General features: G+C 40.1%; 1 protein-coding gene across 1 annotated transcript; it reads right to left on the reverse strand.

The window, feature by feature from the left end:
• Positions 1–1,455: 1,455 nt before the first annotated feature.
• Positions 1,456–23,002, reverse strand: LOC109428910 (spondin-2). Its single transcript, XM_019704751.3, has 4 exons — positions 21,793–23,002; positions 2,207–2,484; positions 1,914–2,135; positions 1,456–1,849 (listed from the first exon to the last, which is right to left on the reverse strand). Exons 1-4 carry the CDS (start codon positions 22,070–22,072, stop codon positions 1,523–1,525), a joined length of 1,107 nt encoding a protein of 368 aa, XP_019560296.2. The 5' UTR covers positions 22,073–23,002; the 3' UTR covers positions 1,456–1,522.
• Between the last annotated feature and the right edge of the window lie 3,312 nt (positions 23,003–26,314).

The following is a 26,314-nucleotide window of genomic DNA, read 5'->3' on the forward strand; positions in this document are numbered from 1 at the left end:
TCCTACAGAAGTTTCTTCAGGGTTTCATACAGCAGTTTCTGCAGAGATACTTTCAGAATTTTCTTCATGGATTTCTTCAGGAGTTTCTTTCAGGCTCCACCTGAGATTCCTTCCTGAAATCATTCGGGGATTCTTTAGTGAAAATAGTGTTACCTAATTATCAAGTTAGATAGCTTCTGAAGGATTTGAGAAAAAAAACAGTGGCGAAATCAATATTTTATTGCCCTTCATTTGCAATTGAGCAATGTAAGATGCATTACACTAAGGATACCGGTAATGTCTCAATATTCCATTTATATTATAAATAGGGTGACGAAGGGTATTATCGGCAGGTTTGTTCTCTTCGTCATGGGGGGTTTTTGTGGGCCGATTTGCCTGAAATTTGGGCATATAACTCAGCATGGTTGGGAAGGATTTGAGGCCAATTCTGAGACCAACAGGTTTCAAAAAACCCCCCATGACGAAGAGAACAAAACTGCCGAGAATACGTAAGTTCCCCTATTTGTTATCCCTAACATCGAAACAGCCGCGAGCTCGGCTCCCCAAACAAATGCAGTATTGGGGCAGTTAAAAATTTGAAAAATGTAAACAACGTAAAAACAAAAATTTATAAATCGTTTCGGCTCTGTTATGCCTATCGCAACAAATATTTTAGCTGTACAGGAGTGGAACAAACCACTCTTAAGCAAACTTTAGTTTAAGAAATTGTTATTCAACTAGTTCTGTTTCTTGGGATGTGACGCCCGAGCCTTCCAAATAAACGAATAAGTAAAAACATGTCTCAATAGGTCTTAATCACTGGTGGTAGTGACGGAGCCGAACAGGAATAAAAAAGGTATTCATTCTAATGTAATAGTTTATGTCATCAATGGTCATGAAAAAGCTCAGATTGCAAATTCTAGAGCGTAATGACATTGTTTTTTGCTTTGCCAATGTTGTAATTATGGTCAAATTTTGGTCAAGCCGATTTACGCCGCTGCCGCCTCCGCCGAAAGCTGTCACTGGCGTGACGCCGATGACGCCGCCGCCGCCGGCCAAAAACGGCCCTCACGTCGCCGCCGAGCAAAATATAGTCGGCGCACAGGTCTAGTCTAAACTAGCCATAACAGTGAATCTTAGTAGGGAATCGCGCTACTTGGGCGGTGGCTTCTATATTCGTCTGTTTTCCACTATAACTCAGTCAAATTTGAACCATATTACACAACTTTTGGAATGTGGTGAGATAGGTATAGTATCAATCCGTCCACAACATATCAAGTAAATTGGTTCAAAATTGACTGAGTTATAGTGGAAAACAGACGAATATAGAAGCCATCGCCCAAGTGGCGCGATACCCTATTACAAAGAATCTATCCAAGTCAGTCTTCCCAACAATCTTAATCCTAAGAAAGAAACAATTCAACAAGAAATTTGTTGACCAATGACCTGTGATAATCAAATCAAAATCACAAACAATTCCGTTCAACAATTTAATCATCTCAACACTGAAGTTCCCTCCCGAGTCCACCTACTGCCTACCTACCTACCACCGAAAATAGCTATCCCCGTCGGTGCACTCCCGCGCCGAACCGCACCACTGCGTCTCCATCAGCCGGGGACAATCTTGACCTTGATCCCGCGAGTGCTTGACCACGACCCGGGTGCGGGTGCGTTTGCCCAGCCCACACGACTGGCTGCAGGCGCTCCACTCGGACCACTTGCTCACCTCGCAGTCGTTTATCTGCTTGATGGTTTCGTTTTCCTGCTTCCGATTGAAGAGGGCCAACTTCTTGAGCAACCGTTTGCGCTGTTTGTTCTTGAGTTTTTTCATCTTCTTCTGGACGTTGTTGGTTCCGTGGTACGCGTTCAGCTGAACGATGAAAGCTTATTAGCGATTTGATTGAATATGGACAAAATTGCGAAGAAGGCATTACCTTTGTGAATGTCACTTTAGCAATTACGGGGAGGTGCTTGATTTCCGGATAGAAAAAGCTGCTGGCAAAGTGATTCGGGTACCGAGCGGTGATCTTCTCAATCACGCTCGGAGGATTCGTTGGCCATTTAGGCGAAGTAAAGGTCAGCCCATTGCTCGTGCCTGCGTCGATGGGGTGCAAATCTACTGTAATGTCATCAATCCATTGCCCATCGGAGCAAAGCTGGAATAACGAAATAAAAAGCAGATATCAGCAACTCTTCCAACAATAAAACAAAATCCCCATCATCTTACGTTATACGAGTCCAGCCCAACGAACCAGTCCGGCGAAGGTATGATCTTGGTTATGAAAGAGACCTTGTGGTGACGCCCGTCGACGAAGAACGTGCCCTGCGTTGATCCCGAGCCTTTCGGGATCTTAGCCAGATGAAACTCATCGTAGATAATGGCATTTTGACGGGCCAGCTCCTCCTGCATAGTGCGCGCATGGGCTGACTCAGCGAAGGCTTGTACCGCCGGTGACGCATAATCCTTCAGTCGGAACAAATGGAACGAGTTGTTGTGGGACTGCCCTGTGTGCGAGAGAAATGCAAACAAAAGAAAACAATTAACTCCAATGAGTTCCACTTTTCGAATAAAAAAAAATAAACGTAATCCGCCCAAAGCGCCCTGACCTTCCCCAACGGCTGAGGTCTGACTGGTAGGCAAATCGGCCGAGTGCGCGGTGTCCATTGCCGGTCGGTTGATCACGTGCTGAGATACGACTTCCATCCATAAATCCATCCGTTTTGGTTCGAATGGTCGGTCGCCCGCCGCAGATCGCGTTGATCCACTCTTGTGAGCGAGTGGGTAACGTAATAATACCCACGCCTAATGGACTCTCGTTCATGGGGTTTTTCAACCAAAAGGTAATAGAATAAGTGCGTCCAATTCCTAACGCTGGCGCTGTGTGCAGTGTTGTTGTGCGCATTCGAGTGACGCCGAACGAAGCGCAACATTGCATTAACTAACGAATGGCCAATAAATCACACACCGAGAAAAATTTCTACTCAATGACTGAGTTGGCCTTACTCAGAAATCGAAAAATCCTTTGTTTTCTTACTCAGTTTCGGCTAAAAGTGGGACAACCCATTGGCAATGGGTTGTCCCACTTTTAACGGAAACTGAGTAAGAAAACAAAGGATTTTTCGATTTCTGAGTAAGACCAACTCAGTCATTGAGTAGAAATTTTTCCCTGTGCAGACGCACAGAAGTCCGGTTGCAGAAGTGATGAAAAGGTGTTCATAAAAATAATGTTTGTGACGACGGCGAGACTTGATTATTCAGCGTGTAGAGGCACGCGTGCTTGACGTACGACGGTAGGATGAAATATCAAATTGAAATAAAGGTCATGTGGCATGAAGATGGTATCATTTTATGTTTGGAATAACATATGGGGCTGTCCATAAACCACGTGGTCATTTTTTTGGACTTTTCAACCCCCCCCCGCGTGGTCATTAGTCCATACAAAAAATTTTATTTGTCCATACAAAATGGTCATTGGCCGAACCCCCCCCCCCCCCCCCCCCCCTAATGACCACGTGGTTTATGGACAGCCCCTATGTTGCATTACGGAGAAAAACAAACTTTAACTAATATAATAAACACAATTAGTCACATTATTCAATTTTTTGCCTTTCTCGTACACCAAGGTGTACTGAAAGGCTATATGTTCACTCCAAAAACGAAAATTTGATAGAGCCTCCGGAGGGGTCAAGTCTTATATACCAATCGACTCAGCTCGACGAATTGAGGTGATGTCTGTGTGTGTGTATGTGTGTGTGTGTGTATGTGTGTGTGTGTATGTGTGTGTGTGTGTATGTGTGTGTACAAAAAAACTCACATCACTTTTTGGCAGTAAACCTCAACCGATTTTATTGACCGACGGTTCATTCGACGCGGAATCTGGTCCCATTGTTTCCTATTGAAAATGGTTCAGATCGGTCCAGCCGTTCCGGAGGTATGGCCATTTAGGTGTTCCGGACCGGTACCCCAGGAAGGGGCCAGATATGAAAACGCTGCAAACCCATCCATGCGGCACATCAAACTACGGCATTTTCGATAACTTGATGAATGGTAAGCAGAAAAATAGTCTCAGACCATATCTGAACCGGTAGTGTCCCGGAACCGGTTCCGGGTGACCTGCCGGAAGTGACCAAACATAAAAGTGAACTAAACCCATGCATGCGACATATCAAACCGCGGCTTTTTTGATAACGTGGTGAGCAGTAAGCAGGAAAACATTCTCAGACCATATCGGAACCGGTAGTGTTCCGGAACCGGTTGCAAATATCCCGCCGGAAGTGACCAAGTATTAAAGTTAACCAAACCCATGCATGCGACATATCAAAAAGTGGCTTTTTTGATATCCTGATGAACAGTAAGCAGGATAATATTCTCAGACCATATCTGAACCGGTTTTGTCCCGGAACCGGTTCCGGGTGTCCCGTTGGAAGTGGCCAAATATAAAATTGAAATAAAACCATACATGTGACATATCAAACCACAGCTTTTTCGATAACCTGATGAACAGTAAGCAGGAAAGCATTCTCAGACCATATCGGAACCGATTCCAGATGTTCCGCCGGAGGTGGCAAAGTATAGAAGTTAATTAAACCCATGCAAGGGACATATCAAATCGTGGCTTTTTTATATCCTGATGAACAGTAAGCAGGAAAATATTTTCAGAGCATATCTGAATCGGTTGTGATCCAGAACCGGTTCCGGGTGTCCCGCCGGAAATGGCCAAATATAACACAGCGTAACAAAAATTAACTTTTTGTCTGTCTCAAGAGCAAACTTATGTGTCTCTGACAGATTTTGGGCCGCTGAGTCCGAATCCGGGCTCAGATTTGCTCCAGCACGTCACAATTTTGAGCTATACCTCAATTTATAGGGCAAAATACGTGATTTTGGGCTTTTTTGACTGCAAGCCAATAAGCATGGAAATATTTTTTTAAACCAATCAAAGGATAAATTGGTCAATTAACATCTAAATTAACGACTCATGCAAAATATTTCGTTTTACCAAATCGAATTGATAGTTTTAAGCGATTTATGTTAGGTACGATATTTCCCATACAAGTCATCCTTTAAAAGTTGCATGCAACTTTACATACTAACTTAAAATGCTTAAATCTCTCGAATTTGATTTGGTATAACGAAATATTTTTCATGAGTCGTTAATTTAGATGTCAATTTACCAATTAACCTATTGATTGCTTAAAAAAATATTTCCATACTTAATGGCTTGCAGTCAAAAAAGCCCAAAATCGCATATTTTGCCCTATAAATTGAGGTATAGCTCAAAATTGTGACGTGCTGGAGCAAATCTGAGCCCGGATTCGAAATCAGCGGCCCAAAACTGTCAGAGACACATAAGTTTGCTTTTGAGACAAAAAAATGTTGCGCTGTGTAAAAGGTACAGGGGATACTCAAAATAACTGGGACAGGTAAAATTTTCACTTTTCAAAAAATGTTCAACTCGCTGTAACTTTTTGAAAAGGGCATCAAATATTCTCAAATTTTTACTGTAAGTTCATCAACTAGTTGTGTATCAGTGGTTCAAATTTGGAAAAGATCGGGCTATTCTTCACGAAGATATAAAGATTCTTGAAAAGGGTATAATTATTCGATAGCCAACTTTGAGCTTTTATATCTCCGGATTCAATGAACTGATTGTAATGAAATTTTGACCATTCATGACTTATATGATGAACTCTTAAACACGTTTAACTTAACTTTAATTTTTTAATAAGAGAAAAAGTTATAACGATTTCATTCATTTCACGGTTTTTTAGTAAATTAATCAATTTCTAATATGCATCCCATTACTTTCTCAATTTATTAGCGGCTATGTTGTAACTTTCCTTCAAAACACATTTATATATAAGTCATTTAGAGGAAAATTAATTGAACTATAATTTGCATCTTGAATTTTGAAACGATGTTGAAGTTTTGGATAATTTGGTGTTTTATTAAAAAAATAATCTAATCTTTATAATTTTCTTCCGTGTAAAGAATTTTAAGTTAAGTCAAAGGTTTTTCATAGCTCATTATACAAGTCATAAATGGTCAAAATTTCATTGCATTCGGTTCATTGAATCCGGAGATATAACAGCTCAAAGTTGGCTATCGGATAATTTTACCTTTTTCTAGAATCTTTATAACTCCGTGGACAATGGTCCGATCTTCTCCAAAATTGGACTACTGATACATAACTAGTTGATGAACTTACAGTAAAAAATTGAGAATATTTGATGCACTTTTAGAAAAGTTACAGCGAGTTGAACATTTTTTGAAAAGTGAAAATTTTACCTGTCCCAGTTATTTTGAGTAACCCCTGTAGAAATCCTCTACATAGAGATGAGCGGAAGTTACATACATCGATTCGGCAACGCTGCTTGTTTTGTTGACAACAGCTGCCAACACTTGCTACAAAGCTAGATGTTTAAACTTTGTGCGTGACTTCGTTGTGGTTCAAGTTGTTTTGTTTACATTTTCTAATTACGGTAGAATTTTTTTTTTCAAAATTTTGTTGAAATAGCGAAGCAATCGAAGAAATCTGAAATTCAATGCAAAAGTGTTACGCTTATCACATAGGGTGGGGCGGGGCAAGATGGGTCGCATAAGGATGGATCACCATAACTTTGTAAATACAAATCGTATTGGTTTGTATTCGTCCGCTACTCTTTAATACACTAGTTAGCTATGCTAAAAGTCGATAAAAAGTTCATTAAATACAAAATATGATGTTAAACGAGCAGTTTTAAAACGTGATCGATTTTGCACCGTGAAAAAAGTGCGGGGCAAGATGGGTCACCTTTTAAGTAATTCACATTTTCTCAACGAAAAACGTCAAAATATAAGATTTGTTCCGCATTCATATATGCTCCATATCCATACTGAATAAACAAGAGCTACTAGTAAACATTTTATAGATTTATTTGGAATATAAAAAACTTTACGATTTGAGTGGTCCTAAAGCGTCTTGAAAATCGATGTTTTCACTAAAAAATTATCATAATTTTATGTTATAATTTTGAGCGTTCATTCCGCTTGATTGAAGTCATTTCTGAGATAGTCTTGTAATAAAAAATAAATAACTTTTGAATGCTCTAAAAATACGTTCAAAATTGAAGGTGACCCATCTTGCCCCGCGGCCGTTTATATGGAGATTATATGGAATGTATCACATAAGAAAAATGGCTAAAAACCATTTTATTTTTTATTTCCAATGAGAGTGAATATTTTTTCAATCAATGCCCCAAACTTTTGTATATTCATGCTAGTCATCTAACAAAATTATTAATCTAAACAAAACATGAGTAATGCGCCCAAAAATGGCACTGACCCATCTTGCCCCGCCCCACCCTACATATGCCGCCAATATCTCGATATTAAAAATAAATAATTTTAATTTATTTAGTTCCGATTGCAATAACGTTCGAACGACGCCTTCCTACGAACGATAAGCATGTTCATTTGGCTCACACTTTGACAGTTCTCTCTGCACGATTGGCTCACAATGGCCGCCTCCGCAGATCTCTATAATGTAGGATTACTATTTCATACCTAAGAAAGGTGTACCGTGTAGGTACCAAACTTTGCGCAGTGCCGAACATTGCGCATTTGGATGATAACTACTCCTTTAATGCAATTTTATTCTACAATCATATTTTTACACATGCTCACAATCACTAGCTAGTATTCCGTGAAAAAAAAAATGTACATTAGGGATCTGTAATATAAGTCCTGTTCAACGGCGTAGGTTGACCTTGCTCGAAATTGCTTCATCCAACTCTTACACGTTTGTTGACTAATGGGTAAGAGCAAGATGCAGCAACTTCGAGTAAGTTCAACCTGCGTCATTGAACAGGACTATTGTTTATCGATTTTTTGAGAACAACAAGGAAAGGAAGGGTAAAGTCCAAAGGATACATTTGGTCAACGTTCAGACGCCCAAAATATTATTCGATTGTGGCTGCTTATACTTATTTCGTCTGCACTGATAACTTTTTTTAAACATGAAAACAATGTCGAACTCACCTAACAAATTCAGATTTACGCTGCCTTCAATTTTATCAGAAGGCTCAGAGGCAGATTATCCTCCATTTTGGACATTTGTGCCATTGTCTTAGGGCCGGACAGAGCTTTCGGACTGGGTTGACTGGAATAATTGGCGACTTTTCACTTTAGCACCTCCGCTTGCAATCTGGGACTACACAGGCGTGCCTTTGCTGTGGCTTTGCTTCTGACGATCTGTCTGCTGTAACGTTACAGTAACGTCGACCAGCACTTCTGAACAGATCAGTCTTCTGCAGATTTCTCCCAAAAACGGCTGTCGGTAATGGTTATCCAGATTGTAATAATGTCACTACGCAGAGTTGTTCAATTTCCGTAGAATATTCTCGACACATACGAATCTGTTTGCGAAAGAAAATATGGCTCTTATTATATTGAAGGCTTACGAAATAACAGGGGAGTGCTCTAATTTCGTGGGGTCCAAATTTCACTAATTCATAATATCTAGACAAATCAAATAAAGAGTTGTTGAAATTCACTTTTGGCATTATAATTGAAGTGAAATTTGTACAACTCCACAGTTACTTCTATAGTTATGATCTCTAGGTCTTATCAGTTCTGGACCCGTATGAAATAGGGCACTCTACGGTATATCATTCTCTCTCTCTCTTCTTGGCGTAACGTCCTCACTGGGACAAAGCCTGCTTCTCAGCTTAGTGTTTTATGAGCATTTCCACAGTTATTAACTGAGAGCTTCCTCTGCCAATGACCATTTTGCATGTGTATATCGTGTGGCAGGCACGAAGATACTCTATGCCCAAGGAAGTCAAGGAAATTTCCTTTACGAAAAGATCCTGGACCGACCGGGAATCGAACCCGTCACCCTCAGCATGGTCATGCTGAATACCCGTGCGTTTACCGCCTCGGCTATATGGGCCCTATGCGGTATATCATTACAGAAATGAAATTAATAATGATTATTATAATTATAATGATTATAATCAAATTCTTACCTTATAAATGCAACCTATGTCTAATTTTTTAACAGGTTTTTAAAGGCAATAAATTATGATAAAATGTCAAGTTTACACTAGAAGCTTATAGTTAAATAAATCTTAAACTAACAGTTTCCTATCTGAACCTACGCCACATTTCTATCTGCTCTAGATCCTGAGATACAGCATTCTTCAAGTTGCTGAATGACTAGCACCACCAGTAGGGTGGCCCACACTTATATGAAAAACAAAAATTTCGAAAAATGCCAAGTCTTACCTCCTCAATCAGTTGTTTTGGACTCCCAGAAGCTACGTTCAAAATTTGAGCAAAACCGGTTGAGCCTAAGGGGGCGCTCAAAACGCCTGAAGTTTGTATGGGAAAACTTGGCCAAATGTATGCAGAAATTTTAAGTTTTCGAATTTTGCCGCTAGGTGGCGCTGTCAGCGTTCAATAATGAAACCCTCTGGTATTATTGTAGGTGACTATATGCCAGAGAACTTTGTCGAAGACAGCGAAGTGATCCGACGTCTGTGAAAAAAGTTATACCCTAGGCAAAGTGAGGCAAAGTATTGAGATTTCATTATTGATATTATTCCTTTACATGTATTGGAAAAATAATAATAAAGTTTGTCCCCACCTTTCCTAGGGTATAACTTTTTTCACAGACGGTGGATCACTTTGCGGTCTTCGACAAAGTTGTTTGGCATATAGTCACCTACAAAAATATCAAAGGGTTTGATTATTGAACGCTTACAGCGCCACCTAGCGGCAAAATTCGAAAACTTAAAATTCCTGCATACATTTGGCCAAGTTTTCCCATACAAACTTCAAGCGTTTTGAGCACCCCCTTAGGCTCAACCGATTTTGCTCAAATTTTGAACGTAGCTTCTGGGAGTCCAAAACAACTGGTTGAGAAGGTAAGACTTGGCATTTTTCGAAATTTTTGTTTTTCATATAGGTGTGGGCCACCTTAACCACCAGTCTTGTTAGAGATCACAGTCATTTGAATCTTTTCGACGATATTCGGCCTCCTTTGTTTCCGACATTCGCAACACAAACAATCAAACTACTGTACGAAACAAAATTATCAAACGAATGCACTTCGTCACGATAGCGGCTTCGGGAGACAGTTCGGTTTTTGTTGTTACTGTCATCTTCCATAATAAGAGCTATGCTAGCCATATCCCTTTCGTGACGAACCAACACAATTGTGCTGTTGAGCGGTAACAGTTTTGTATATTTTTTTTTTCATCTGTTTAGACTTTGTTTTATATGATGTATAAATTATTCCACTAATTCAGCCATTACTTATACTTGTATGTGTGAAATAAACTTTTGTTTACGTTGCCTGTAAAATTTACCACAACAAGGTAAACAAAAAGTGGGCAAAAACGGTAAAACATGAAAAAGTTTTATCTGTCGCATATTATTTATTTCCGATTTATCTATGTAGTCAACACTAGAAATCAAAAGATAAAGAGTAGTTCTTTCAAATGAGTAAAAATAATAATTACTTTTTTGGGAAATCTAAGAGTTCTGGAGAGCCAAAGTTGAGCAATTTGTATGGAGATTTCACTTTTTTGCGCTCCCTCACGAAAGGGATATGTGTGTCGTATTCAATACAACATGTAAGAATAAACTAATATCAACATTCATAATCGGAATTGACTGAAAATCTGTGCGAAAAGCTATAATTAGACAAATGTCATCGTGTCAGACGATATTGATTTGACCCTTTCTGTTTATTAATCTTCGTTCTACCGCTCGTGTTGTGTGTAAGAGGTAACGATAGCGTACGAATGTAACAAAGCAAGTTGACACCCGACTGCGGCAACGAAATGAAGGTAAGTGAAAAGTGTCGAATGTTTACAAGACTGAGCACCACCTTCAAATTAACATGTCTTCAGCATTATTTTTGACCATTAAGGTACACTGTGGTGCATAAATGATCGGACAAACGCAGGTTTTCATACAAAATGACCAAATAAATGAAATAATTAAAGAGCGGTTTAAGATTTCTAGGGATGATACACAAATTATGTCACGCAAGAATCGACCGTTTCCAACCCTTCCTCTCCCTATGTGACACTTTTTGTAAGGGTCGTCACGTTATGTAAACCCCCCCACTTCCCAAAAAGTGTGACGTTATCTGTGAATGGCCCGTTTGTTAATCACCTTATAAGCCATTTAAGGAACGAAAACTATGTTGATGATAATACCATAATTCCGCTCATCTAAGGCCAGTTTTGCAGAAAAACATCATCTGTTAAATGACTGGTAAGCCAATTTGTAATGTTTTTGCATTTTAAGTTAGTTTAATCTAAGTACAATCAGACACAAAACAAGACTTATGTAGAACTTTTCATAAAAAGTATGATTTTATTACAATTTGTGTGAGACCAAAGTGGTCCTAATTCCGCTCACGGACAAATGTATGCCATCTTTTAAATAGACTTTTGCGGAAAAGTGAATTATTTTTGCAACTCTTTTGTTTTTACAATTATTTTTTCATGTTCAGCGGGAGTGTATAATAGTGATTGAATACATTGTGTACTGAAATCGACCGTTTTTACAATTTTCACGTATTTTTTTGCGTGAGCGGTTATTGGAACACATAAAATTTCCTACAGCTTTTTTGGGTCCAATAGCCGCTCAAAAAATTCTACTGTTTTGTTTTTAAAATTTATGTTATTTGGTAAATATTGCATAAAATAGCTTTGCTCTCATTTAATTTATATTGTCCAAGAATATCAAAGACGAAAAGGGGGTATTTATGCGTGAAAACTTGATTTTTACAACAGTGAGCGGCTATTGGGTCATGAGCGGCTACTGGTACACTGACGGTATTGATTTTCACGAGTTAGGACGCCACCTCCTGTCCAAATTTTATTATTAAAAACGGCATTGTATTTTCTCAGCTACGGCAACCCCAGAACATTTATGGAATTCCAAGTAGAAATCGTATATTATCAACTAGGTAGTAGTAAACTTTATGCTTTATGGAGTATTTGCGGAAGAATCTGACTCGCAATAAACCGTTCATGAATGGTGCAATGAAATCAAGCATAATTTTTCAAAACAACGTATCTAACTTTTTCACTGAGGGGTTTTACACAAATTGTCACGCAAAAATCGACGTTTTTCAACCACCCCTCCCCCCTATGCCACACTTTTTGTATGGGACCTCAATATTTTTTTGAAGGGTCGTCACGCTCTGAACCCCCCCCCCCTCTCCCCCCTAAAAGCGTGACGTAATTTGTGTACGGCCCCTGATTTGAGTAAATTCATGGTCAATGTTGACGACGATTAAATTTCCACTAATATAGTTTTTAAATTAAAGACTTTTCATAAGTTTTTTCGTGCTTTACATCACCAGGGATATAGCATGCACTAGGTAAGAAACAAAACCTACTCATTCGATATCATTTTCACATTGAATTTTGACAAAAATACACACCGAGTTGATTACAGATACGTCATGCCAGATACGTCGCTTTTGTATGGTGCCAGTTTGGTGTATCTGTTACTTTGGATTTTGGCTAGATACGTCGTTTGGTATTCTCATATATCAAAACGGTGTATCTATCAACAAAGTTGTAAATATCAAAATAGTTAGAAACGTTGATTCGAAAAATATGCTTAGTTAAACAAATTAAGCAATAAATCATCAAACATTGATGTGGATTCTTTAAGGTGAATATATGACGAAGCCACATCTCGAATTTACAAGAGCACAAATCTGAAGAACCGAATGTCGGTTTGAGCTGAAAAGTTGATCGATTGGTGACCCGCTGGTGGTGACCAATCGATCAACTTTTCAGCGTAAACCGACATTCGGTTCTTCAGATTTGTGCTCTTGAAAATTCGAGGTGTGGCTTCGCCATATCTTCACGTTAATTTGCTTTATGAATCATACATGCAGCTGAAAACCCGGATTTGTTTACATTTGCGAGTTACGTCGGATTAAAAAGTTATGCTTGAAATGTTCACTTCAATGACGTCACACCCTGTGATCCTAGTTATGAACGGTAAATACAGTAATAAGAATTATTCCCATACCTTTCTATCGTCGCCTTTTCTTGGCCTTCTTGGGGAAATGTCCATCAACACTTCCTTCGTCGGATCTGCTGGTCTCTGCTTGTGGTTCCGCCGATTCTCCCTATCTTGGCGGTCCTTCTTACGGTTGTTTTTGTTGATGTGGTACACCACATAGGTAGACGTTTCGGAATACCGGGAATACCGGATTCCACGGGCAAGTCGGAGCCATTGCGGGCATCTGCGGCTATAATTGCGCACTATTTTAAACCGGAGCTTCACTGACTTCATTAATTTTAACAGATTTAAACTAAATTTGCTGCCCACGATCAAAATATGCTGCGTCAATCAAAACAAAAACACTTATTTACACAGCACGCCTAGCAGCACGCTTAAAATTTATAACGCAGAAGTTTGTGAGACCTACGCAAAATCGGCATAATCTCATACAATTCACTGGGTGTGCAAGATAGCATGCAAGCAAGCATGCAAGTATTATTTCTGGAGCTCGATTTGAATAGGTCGTATGTGCTTTCATCGATATAAAATTCGATCAGTTTATTTTAGTAATAGTAGAAATATGGATGATATTTTGGTGGCTTTTAATGATGAAACGGTAAACCTGTTTTGTAAGGAATCGGTTGTATGTATTGATTTTGTAAAATGTCAACAGTTTCCGCTATAAGAAGCGAATCCAACTGATCGAATATTATATCGACAAAAGCACATACGACCTATTCAAATCGAGTTCCAGATTTATTTATTTTTTTAAATTTTATTACAGATAACAGATGTTTATGCTAGTACAAATTTTTCGCAGAATCCTGTGTAAATGTTCAAAACGATATATTGTCGGGCCGCCACCAAACCGGACTTCGCACAATCAAGTCGCGACGCGACCCAACTCGCGACGTTTTTTAATCATATCAAATGTAGTGCGCATCCTTCCCGTTGTTGTCAGCAACACAGCGCACTAGATGCGAAACAGTTGCGACACTTGTGGACCAAGAAAATGGCAATTTTTGATTGAATGTCGGTCTTGATTCCAACCGGATAGACAATACGTTGGCTCACTACCGCCATCTACTCAACTGATTGCGACATTACATCTAACTTGTATGCAAGAATAGTTCAGAGTTCCACTTTCATTCAAGATCGAATACAATCTTGAATGTAAAATTGCGTAGTGCATGCAATCTTGAAAGCGATCACTAACTATAGACACTATAGATTCCATAGACTCGCGGAGTCGAAGACAACTGTAGCCAAACGAACTGTCAGTTCGTGTAGCCAAACGAGCATGACGTCACGATTTCAATAATGACAATGGATTGCGTGACGTCATATTCGCTCGGTACACTCTAAATTCACGGCAAAACACACTAAAATCGTATTGCTCAACCATGTCTCCGCGAGTCTATGGAATCTATAGTGTCTATATCACTAACTATCGATCACTGCGCCATCTCTAAATGATTGCCACATGAGTTTCAGATGCTCGTTACTATAGATAGTAGAGTAAACATAGATCCGTGATGATGAATCCGTTGTATCCAAACGAACTGTCAAAATCTGTATCCAAACGAGCATGACGTCATGATTCCAACAACACCAATGGGGCGCATGACGTCATATTCAACCGTCGCACTCTTGAAAAATACTATTCACACGCTTGAACGATGTCCGCGGATCTATGTTTACTCTACTATTAGGGACAATGGAAATTCGCTATTTCGCGGAAGCCGCGAAATCCGCGAAATTGGACAACGGTCGCGAAATTTAAAAAAAATCACGAAATGACGCGAAATCTGAGAAAATTTGGAAAATAACCTCAAAAACCCACCAATTTTATTTTTTTAAACACAAATTAGCTGATAAATTTATACAGTGTAGGGTGATTTACGGCTCCGACTGGCTATATAAAAAATTAATGCATTTTACATCTACTTCTTTTTTTGATTTTTCATCAAATTTATTACGTTTTATATAAATTTATGACTACGCCTCACAAAATCCAAGTGAAATATTTATTTAGCATTCAAAATTGGTTCAAACGGTCAAATACATGGTGCCGCGAAATCACCGCGAAATTCGCAATGTGGGCCCGTGAAATTTGAGAAATTTTGCCGCGAATTTCCATTGTCCCTACTCTACTATCTATACTCATTACATATATGTATATAACAAATGGCATAATGTATATATACAAAATGGCAAATGTATATATACAAAATGGCTGTTGAGCATTTTTACACACATTGCCAATATAAGCATAAACGTCTGTTATCTGTGATAAAACTAATCGTGTTTTAGGTAACCCCTTGCACGTTAGCAATGAAATAGTCTCAGACTATATTTGGGAGACCCGGTAGTGCTCCGAAACCTTTCCGGTTACCGGGTACCGCTTCGAAAGTAACCATGCGATTTTACATTACGGCTTTTTAATAACCTGAGGTATGGTTAACTAAAAAATAGTCTCATACCACATTAGAGACTGCCGGTAGGGTTGCACAACCAGCGTTTGGTACTTCGCCGGAACTACGAAAGTAAAAAAAATCAATGCAAGCAATAAAAACCCACATACAAACAAACGTCTCACTATATTTACTACCTTACGGTCTTATTTTCAACGGTCAATAAAATATAGCCTAAAATGTGCTATATTTGTGTGAATATAATGTGAGAACATATTCGACGAGAAAGGCACTATCACCACTAGGTGGATTAATTTGGGTTTTTTATTGCCATATCTCTATATATAAAAATGAGTTTGAAGTCCCTTTGAGGCAACAAAACTTACGAACGGATGAAGCGATTAGCATGACTATTGCACGGTTTGATTCGTATTCATAGTGGCTGTGTTTATAAGTAGAATAAGAAACGATAATCTACTTAAAATAAAGCAATTGTAAAATTACTTAAATTGTTACGAGTGGGGAAGAAATTCAAAACGATCACAATAAAACCGCGTGTCAAAATGACCGCACAACACGCCCCAGAACAGTTGTCATACAATCACAAACAAAATGGCAGTACAACGTCTGCCGGGCCGGGGCAGCTAGTTTTAAATAATTGACAAGGCTATTCAATTAAATATTCACATTTAAATTACATCAAAAACCAATCAATCCAAAAATAAAAAAGGCAAATAAATTTTTGGAACAATTACCGTATCTGACGCTGTGGAGCTTATGTAAATCTACGAACCCAACGTTTGGGTCCCAAACCACGTACAGTACTCGGAAGAGGAAATCGCACTCTTCCCAGTAAGTGTCTGCATTGCGTGTGAGTGGGCTAAAATGCCCCAGAAGATGGAACAAATGCACTCGCGCCCATTATTTCCAAATATTTGGGACTCACAGGGCACAAAAGGAGCTGCCGATATTCACTTTATAACACAAACACAATTCAGGAAAATAAATATTAGACTGGGTCAACAAGGTCGATTTTTTGGAACAAATCTTTTATCGATTCCTTTTAGCCAGGGATAGGGTGCGACTCAAAACTCTTTGCGTGCCGCACACTCTGCTACGAGACAGCACAACAAACTAGAAGGAGACGAGTACGCGCAATCGGTTGTGTGTTGCTCGCTTACTTTGCCGCACGCTGGAGCTCTCCTGTCTCTCACGCTCTGTCGTATGCACTCTCTCGGTGCTTGTCTCCGTGCTTAGCACTTGGCTTGATACTACGCATGATTGGAAAAATTTCGAATCAAACGACCCATCACTTGTCAGCCCTTGACAAGCTTAACAACTTTGCCGAAAACACAAACTCTTCAATTAATTTATTAATTGATTTTTTCTGTTTGGAGACGAGCACAGTCCCAAGCACCGCGCATCACTCCCTGCGCCGTAGAGCTAGTGCTGCGATTGTCTCTCGCACAATTTCGAAAGCTCTCACTCATACGTCTCTTGTCTCTCGGCAAAACGGGAGACGAGCACTTGCGATTGTGTGAAACACACGCTTTTTTCGCACCGCACGGTGCATGCCGCCAATCCCTGCTTTTAGCGTCCAAAACAACTGTGCAAAATTTGGGTGTGATTGGTTGCGACTCCTAATTCCACATTCAGATTAAAATTAGTATGGGATTTAAAAAAAAGTATTTTTGCATTTTTTCATAAATTGAAAAATAATTGTCTTTACGCATGTAATAAATGAAGTTAAACATTCACTGACTCACACATGCACTGAGAAAAATTTCTACTCCGTAGCTGAGTTGGTCTTACTCAGAAATCGAAAAATTCTTTGTTTTCTTACTCAGTTTCCGTTAAAAGTGGGACAACCCATTATCAATGGGTTGTCCCACTTTTAGCCGAAACTGAGAAAGAAAACAAAAGATTTTTCGATTTCTGAGTAGAGCCAATTCAGCCACTGAGTAGAATATTTTCTTCGTGTGTATTGTGAGCACCCCTGCAGATGTACAGGGGATAGACAAAATGATCGGGACAGGCAAAATTTTCCCTTCTCAAAAATTTTTCAAATAGCTGTAACTTTTCAAAAAGTGCATCAAATATTCTAAAATGTTCACTGTAAGTTGATAAACTAGTTGTGAATCAGTGAACAAAAATTGAAAAAAAAATCGTACTCTTCTGCACCAAGTTAAAAGGATTCTAGAAAAAGTGATAATTATCCGATAGGCAGATTTGGGCTGTTATACCTGTTGTATCTCCGGATTAAATGAACCAAATGCAATGAAATTTTGACCATTTATGACTTATATAATAAGCTTTAAAAACTTTTGACTAAACTTAAAGTTCTTAACACGGAAGAAAATTATAACGATCAGATTATTTTTCTAGTAAAACACCAAATTTTCTAAAAATTTAACATCGTTTCAAAATTCAAGGTGCTAATTATATTCAATTTAAATTCCCTCTAATTGTCTGGAATCCAGATATGTTTTGAAGGAAAGTAACAACATAGCCGGCAATTTATTGAAAAAGTAATGGGATGCATATAAAAAATAGACCAGTTTACTAAAAAATCATTAAATTAATGAATTCGCTATAACTGTTTCTCTTGTTAATAATTTCAAGTTGAGTCAAACGTTCTTCAGAGCTCATTATGTAAGTCATAAATAGACAAAATTTCATTGCATTCGGTCGATTAAATCCGGAGATATAACAGCCCAAAGTTGGCTATCGGGTAATTCTATTTTTTTAAATGCTTATAACTTCGTGCAGAATAGCTCGTTCTTTTCCAAATTTTGTCCACTGATACACAATTAGTTGATCAACTTACAGTGAAAATTTGAGAATATTTGATGAACTTTTCAAAAAGTTACATCTTGCTGAACATTTTTTTTTAAGTGAAAATTTTGCATGTCCCGATAATTTTGTCTATCCCCTGTATTAGGGTGGCCCACACTTATATGAAAAACAAAAATTTAGAAAAATGCCAAGTTTTACCTCCTAAATCAGTTGTTTTGGACTCCCAGAAGCTACGATCAAAATTTGAGCAAAATCGGTTGAGCCTAAGGGGGCGCTCAAAACGCTTGAAGTTTGTATGGGAAAACGTGGCCAAATGTATGTAGAAATTTTAAGTTTTCGAATTTTGCCGCTAGGTGGCGCTGTAAGCGTTCAATAATCAAACGCTTTGGTATTATTGTAGGTGACTATATGCCGAAGAACTTTGTCGAAGACCGCGAAGTGATCCGACGGCTGTGAAAAAAGTTATACCCTAGGCAAAGTGAGGCAAAGTATTGAGATTTCATTATTGATATTATTCCTTTACGTGTATTGGAAAAACAACAATAAAATTTATCCTCACTTTACCTAGGGTATAATTTTTTTCACAGACGTTGGATCACTTTGCGGTCTTCGACAAAGTTAAAAAAATACAAGTCAGTGTAATAATCATACCATTGCATTGTGAGAGAAATATATCAACTACGAGGGTATGTAAAATTCGAAGATATGACAGTGTTTGGACAAAACGTGGTCAAGCATGGGAAAACTCATTCGCTCACCCGAATGCCGGCGATGCAAAATAGCAACAAGAACGCCAACAACCCAATGCTGAGTGAGAGCACGGCGCACTAGGAACGAACGCAATACGAACGGCTCGCCACTGACGCCACCGAAGCGAATCAGGAGAGAAACAAATAGAGTGCGAAATGAATCAGCTTGCACCAGTGTATACGACAAGAACGTTCGCTCTCTCAACTACCGAATGGCATTCAGCTGATTGAATCAAATCGCACTCACTGATTCAATTCCCAGTACTGAATGCTTCCACTGAACGCCAAATGAACGTTCCAATATGAATGCTCTCGCACCCGACTCAGAACGCAAACATTCGTTCAATCTTGGTTCGTTCGCCTTCGGCACTCAGATTCGGTAGCGATTCATTCGGCCGTCGTTGCTTGCGTCGCTCGGTGCTCGGCTATTAGAAAGAATGGGCAATGAAAGTGGAAAGATTTTGCTTGGCTGGGGGAAAAGCACAATCGCATCAGATTGTGCGTGGATGTGAGTGAGGGATACGCAATAAATTAATGTTTTTTTCCCATCCTTGAACGTGGTATGTATACCCTTACTACACTACCGTTTGTACTCAAAGATACACTAGTTTAAGGAGAGTAAATAAAGCAGTACATTAGTACATCTTATGCCTCCGCCATGGCAGGACGGCGATGTGAAAGATCGCGTTTTATAACAATTAATTAATCACAACGTCAAGGGTCCAAGCCCGCTGCACGATTAGACAGCATTTTTGATACATATATTACCACAAATGAACAGATGCACCGCCAAGTAAATAATTTCCAAAAGTGCACCGCAAGCCAATTGGTCTGAAAACCCCTGTCCTAAAACATTCTTAATCATAAGTCGTTCTACATGATTAACATGTAACCTGTAACGCAGACCTCTCGTTGTATTGTAAATAAGGTTTGAACTCACATAGACTCATACATCTATGCTTTAACTAGCAATGAGTTCAATAACTCTTTGAAAGTGCTCAAAAGTGAACGTGATCAGTAATCTACTGTAGACGAATTTCGCGCCAACTCTTCTATCGGGCTGGCAACACCCTGGCAGAATCGAACGAAACCTGGTGCATATATAGACCAGATCTTTCCAATTTACTACTTTGCATACCTTGTTTTTCAAAATTTGTCAATAGTAACATTTGAAGAGGACCTATTATTTTTTAATAGATTTGTTTAAAATCGAAGCAACTTAAAAATTTTAGGATTGAAATTACAAAGATTTGAAGCTGCAGCACCATCAGATATAAACTAATCGATAACTGTTTCAAAAAGTCAATTGGTCCAGATAAATAATAGATTATGCATTATCCGGGTAATCGAGTCCAACCTGTATTGACAAATTTTGAAAAACAAAGATGCTTTGAAAGACCTATTGTTTATGTCCACCAAGTTTCGTTCGGATTTGAGAGGTTGCTGCTGGTCGAGTTGAAGCGAAATTCGTATGGACCATTATGAAACAAATTCATGTTTCAACATCCTCCTGCAACTACATATATGCCGTCAAGTGGAAAGCTGATTTTTTACGGATCTTCCTTCAAGAGGTTCCCTTCAGTATAGGTAATCACATCTACAAAAATAACTAGTCGTCTCTCTGAGGAAGTTGCATATGAAGCCCTCCAAAATCTCTGAGAACATTTCTGAAACCAAGATAAAAATCCATCCAGCTGATTCGAAAACATGTGAATCACCTTAAAACGGCTTAAGACGACACCTTGAAACAATGCATTACACTATTTGGAATATTTTTGTCTCAGCTGTTATGTCATATTATTTCATCATTGGAAGATGCAAACACTCATCTTGCTAGAAAAAAAAATAAAAGACAGCCGGTAAAGAATAAATAGGATTAACGAGTTCGTTATATATCTAAGTGCCACTAAGCATGCACATCGCGATTTTCTTCCACGGGTAAAATCTTCGGGAGAGATACATTCAAGAAAAAATATAAATCATGGACGAAGCTAAAAAAAAAACAATAATAACCCCAGCAAATGGATTTTTAAATTTTGAAAAAAATGTTGATTTTTTTTATTTTATACAAAAGAGCACCTTTTTCTGAGTCACTATGATTTTTTTTTTCAGATTTTCAGTACTTTGTTTTGTTACCTAAAATCAAATTAAAAAAGATTTTTGAAATCACCTTTCGACAGTTGGGCAACTGTTTGACAGCTCCGCCCAGTACAAACTGCGACGAGGGGTGATTTGACAAATCGCTCCCATACAAACTTCAAATTGATTTTTAAATAGGTTCCTGAACTCCAAAATTCATGAAAATTTGGATTTCGGCTCGCTTGGACATTCAGAATATCAAATTATCTCAACATCGTTAAAGAAGCCAATTCATTGAAATTTTCACATACATTTCAAAAAAATAATTACTTCATTGTCATTTTAAGTCTATGAAAATTCAAATTTCCTTCACCAATAAAAAGCTAAGAATCTTGCTCTGTAGTCCATTTTACAAGCCGATTTTAATAATGAATACTTGACAGGCTCACAAAATGGCTAATAATTAAGTTCACAAATCAGCATAGATTTCAGTAAGTATTTCTCAAGTTTCAGTGGGAACGTAGAGCCAGAACAGTAGAAGAGGAAGAAGAAGAAGAAAGTCGTAACGATGAAAATGGAAAATGCGGTGGGGGATCTCTAGGATAAATTTAAATCAAATTTATCCCTTAACCGTTATGTGTCCGACAAACTTTTTGCTTTTTTCTACACCGTGCTTTTTAAATGAGCGCTGGGTACCCGGGTACCCTGTTGGCCACAAGGGTTAAAGTACACCCATAAACCTTCCTACCGTAGGTGATGCTCCACTGGGGCGGGGGCCGAAACTCCGGATAGTGCTTCGGAAACAGCTTCTTGCTCCAGTTGGTCTCGAGCTTGATCCGGTAGAAGACGAGCGCTTCCGAGTCCGAGCAGCTTTCACTTTGGAAAACCGCCCCATCGGCGTCGGCACCGGCTATCGACGAATCCATTAACAGCGACAGCAGCAGCATTAGGACCAGCGACGACGAGGGCACTAGGAAGGCCCCAGGCCGTAGCCGCGGCGACAGCACAACTAGTTTCATTTTCATCATTTCAGTGTAATCTATTTTACGATTTTTTCCTCTCCGGATTGCTAACTGCAGCGGACATGCAACACTTTTCACACGACAGTTGGAATTTCTTCTGCGCGACGAGCCACGATCGAACGCGTGTTGGAACAGATATCTGAAGTCGTCGTCGTCTTCGTCACAGACTTGGGGTTTGCTCTTAGGGTGTGTCCTCGAAACAATTTCCAACCTGCCAATCAAATCGTCTAGACGAATCAATCACTCTCGTGGGTTAATCGGAGAAAGGCACCTTCATCGGTGTAATTGAAATATGTATACCAAAGATCACAACCAGCACTATATGGCTCCAGATAATGGACGCACCGCAATCACTTGCACTTATGGGGAAATCTCTAATCGCACCCCGAAACCGCGCGCACCGTCACATTTGTTAGCCGAGAGAGGAGGATTCAAAGTGTTCTACCGCGCCGGGCGAAATCTCACCAAAGACTGAGTCATCTGCTGCCGACCGTTTCTTCGAGAGGCGTGTGAAGAAACACAAATGTAGGTTTAATATTCCGCGAATATGACCGACGACTACATATCAGCGAGTCCAGCCGCGATCGCGGAAATCTTTTTTGAACTAAGACGACGACCAGGGGGAACCGAACAATGGGAGCACGCCGTCCTCGTCATCATCAGCGGGCATGACAAGCCGCGATTTAGCAGCTTGTTAGCGCGGTGTAGGTCCTCCACATACCTACTCATCGGCAGAGGGCAAGCATGATCACCACAGTTTTCATCTGTGAACAAAATATAGAAAAACCATCTGCTGCTGTTGTTGGTTGTAGAGCGCTTAGATTAGCTGCCTCGGTTGGCGGCAACCAACAGCATGTCAAACAACGATGACGACAGTGAGAGGCGTGCCGCGCCGACTAAAGCTGATCCTACCAAATTTGCAGAAACAAGTGCAGATGGATGCTTCGGACCGAACGAGGGGGTTCCCGATGATCTATAATAATGGTGAATTTTTCATTATTAATTGAAAAAAAGAAAAGATACCGACAATCGTGCTAAGTTTGCTGGTTTTAAGCAAGAAAACTTGAACTACATAATAAAAGCCAAGGTTTTCTTCTAAAACACTAGAAAAGTAAACTGCCATGTATATCCAGAATCTGTGATGATCGTGATCATCCAATTAAGTATTATGCTTTTGCTTGAAATCCTAAGTGACCTGGGATGCGAAAATTGGGTTTTTACCTTGGTTTTTATCCACCTTTAAGTGTCGCAACTCGATCTTGACGATTGTATATCGTAGCTCTCGATTAGCTGAATGATGCGCAATGTCAACAATCGGTTCAAATTACTTTGCATCTGTAACTTCGCATGACACACGAGCCGCGATTTCGATTTGGTGCTACGACAATAATACCTTCATATATGTATCAGAAAGCCGGCAACAGATGCACAATTTCCTCCATTTGGGAAGTTTGTGCCTTCGATTGGCTCCACCTCAAGTAATTATAAAATGAACCCGATACAAATATTCGAAGATGCACATTTCTCTAGAATTTTAACAAAAGTGATCTATATGCTCAGAAAAGGAATCGACTGGATGTGGTACGTGCATTACAGAGGAACACACTGAAACCTCCTTTCATGCCATGGGCTGAGGGTGTATAAATTAAAAAGGTTATCTAGGCGAGATCCGACTACGCATTGCTAGGATCCATCGACAGGAGGTGACACACGCCGACTGGAAGACGCGGTGAAAAGGTCCTTCGTCGAGGAGCTAGAGAACCGTGCTGCGAATATTCCCGAAGGTGGAAGCGTAGAAGATCAACGGAGCGCCATCAAGAACGCCTTCATCGCCACCGGCGAGAATAATTTGGGTAAACTACGCACCCACAGAAAGCAGTTGATCACAGATGGTACCTGGAGGAAGATAGAGGAGCGAAGGAACACCAAAGCCGCGATAGAGCGAGCGAAAACACGAGGAGCCAAAGTCGTAACCCATCAGCGCTATTCAGCTCTCGAAAAGGAAGTGAAACGCTCATGTATACGGAACAAAAGAGCGTGGGCGGACTCCCTAGCCGACGAAAGCGAGAAAGCCGCAAACACCGAACATCCCAAGTAACATTTCTTAGTCAAATAGACTAGAAGAGGTCATTAGAAGCGCCAAAAACCAAAACGAAAGGTATAAGGTTTTATGACGGTTCTCAAAACCTCTACAAGACTAATTAGTAATCAAAATGTTACTTGGGATCCGTCTCCTCTACGATGTTTCACGTCGCCTTAGTGGGACTAAGATGAATGCTACGATGCCCGTGAAAGACACGTCCAGTTGAAACGCTGGTTCGAGCACTTGAGAAACCTTTTTCAAGTGTCGGCCACGCCATCAGCACCTCAGCATGATCCACCAAGGGTTCGACGCATTGCCCGTGTCAACACCGAAGTTCTATCAGTGCAGGAGATAGAAACAGCCATCCGTAGCATGAAATCGAACAGGGCCTCAGAGGTCGATCGTATCCCAGACAACCAGTCATCGTATAAGATGTGGCATAAGATGATAAAGTGGAGGCCATATGCGTGCATGCCTCCATTTAGGCGCATGTAAAATGTACGCATATCGCCTCCACTTTAACATCTTATACAACATCTTATACCATGACTGGTTGACTGAGATATCAGCTGAGATGCTCAAAGCTGACACCCTAGTATTCTCACAACTACTGCTTCAATTATTCTGCAACATATGGGAAACCGCGACATTTCCGGCCGACTGGATGCAAGGCGTCTTAGTAAAGGTACCCAAAAAGGGTGACCTGACTGTATGCGATAATTGGCGGGGCATCATGTTACTGTGTATCGTTCTCAAAGTCCTTTGCAAAGTGATCCTAAACCGGATACAGGAGAAGATTGACGCAACTCTCCAACGGCAGCAAGCAGGATTCCGTGTTGGACGATCCTGTGTGGACCATATTGTCACGTTCCGTTCTGAAGCAAATCATTCTAGAGCAAATCAATGAATTCCAAGATTCACTACCTAGTGTTCATTGATTACGAATAACCTTTCGACCATCTCAATCACGGAAACAAAATGAGAAAATAATCGGACTCATTGAGGCACAGTATAGGGCATTTTCGTGCAGAGTACTGCACAACGGTGTTGTGTCCGATCCCATCCGGGTCGTTGCTGGAGTGAGGCAAGTATGTATACTATCACCGCTACTGATCCTTATCGTAATCGACGAGATCTTGGTAGGTGCGATTGACCATGAACCAAATAGGTGATTGCTTAGGCAGCACATAACCATGGAGTACCTAAATGATTTCGAACTGGCTGATGACGTTGATTTTCTAACTCAACGGCGCTCTGATATGCTGAACAAGCTCGATGATCTTGCCAATCGCTCGTCAGCGGCAGGTCTTACCATCAACGTCAACAGGACCAAATCGTTGGATGTAAACACGGTCAACCCTTCCAGCTTTACGGTAGCTGGGCAAGCAGTGGAGAATGTTGAAAGCTTCCACTATCTTGCTAGCCAAATGGCGGCCGATGGCGGCACCAAGATCGACATAGGTGCACGGATCAAGAAGGCGAGGGCTGCTTTTCGAGTTTAAGAAATGTATGGAAAAACAACCAGATCAGTCGACGTACCAAAATCCGAATTTTTAACTCGAACGTGAAATCTGTGCTGCTATACGCCAGTAAATCCTGGTGTATATCAGCGAAGAACACTCAACGGCTGCAGGTCTTCATCAATAGATGCCTGCGGTATAAAATTCGTGCCTAACAATTGGATCTCCAACGTGGAGCACCATAGTCGATGTCATCACAAGCCGATAGCGGCAGAAAGTGGAGCGTGGGTCGGCCACACTCTACGCAGGGGCGGAAACGAAATCTGCAAGCAAGCGTTAGATTGGAACCCAGCAGGACATCGCAGCAGAGGCAGACTTAGCCTCAACAACAAAATCAAGCAAGTTGACCTGGTCAATGGTCACGGCGATGGCTGGCAATCGCCCAGGATGGAGATCTTTCAATTCGGCCCTCTGCACCACCGTGGGTGCCCAGGACTGAAATTAGTAGTAGTATCTTGTGCATAAATTTAGTCAGGGGTTTAATGTGGAAACTAACTTCGCCAGAACAACTATTGCTCTTGGGCATTTGAGATGGGACCGAGGGTTTTCGTTTCCAGGTATATATTTTAAAGGGATGACGAGGGTTTCAGGAGCGTTTCAAATGGTTTTAAAGGCAATTCAGGGGAATCTCAGGAGCATTTTGAG

The sequence above is a fragment of the Aedes albopictus genome, chromosome 3 (assembly GCF_035046485.1).
Source record: "Aedes albopictus strain Foshan chromosome 3, AalbF5, whole genome shotgun sequence".
NCBI classification, from domain to species: domain Eukaryota; kingdom Metazoa; phylum Arthropoda; class Insecta; order Diptera; family Culicidae; genus Aedes; species Aedes albopictus.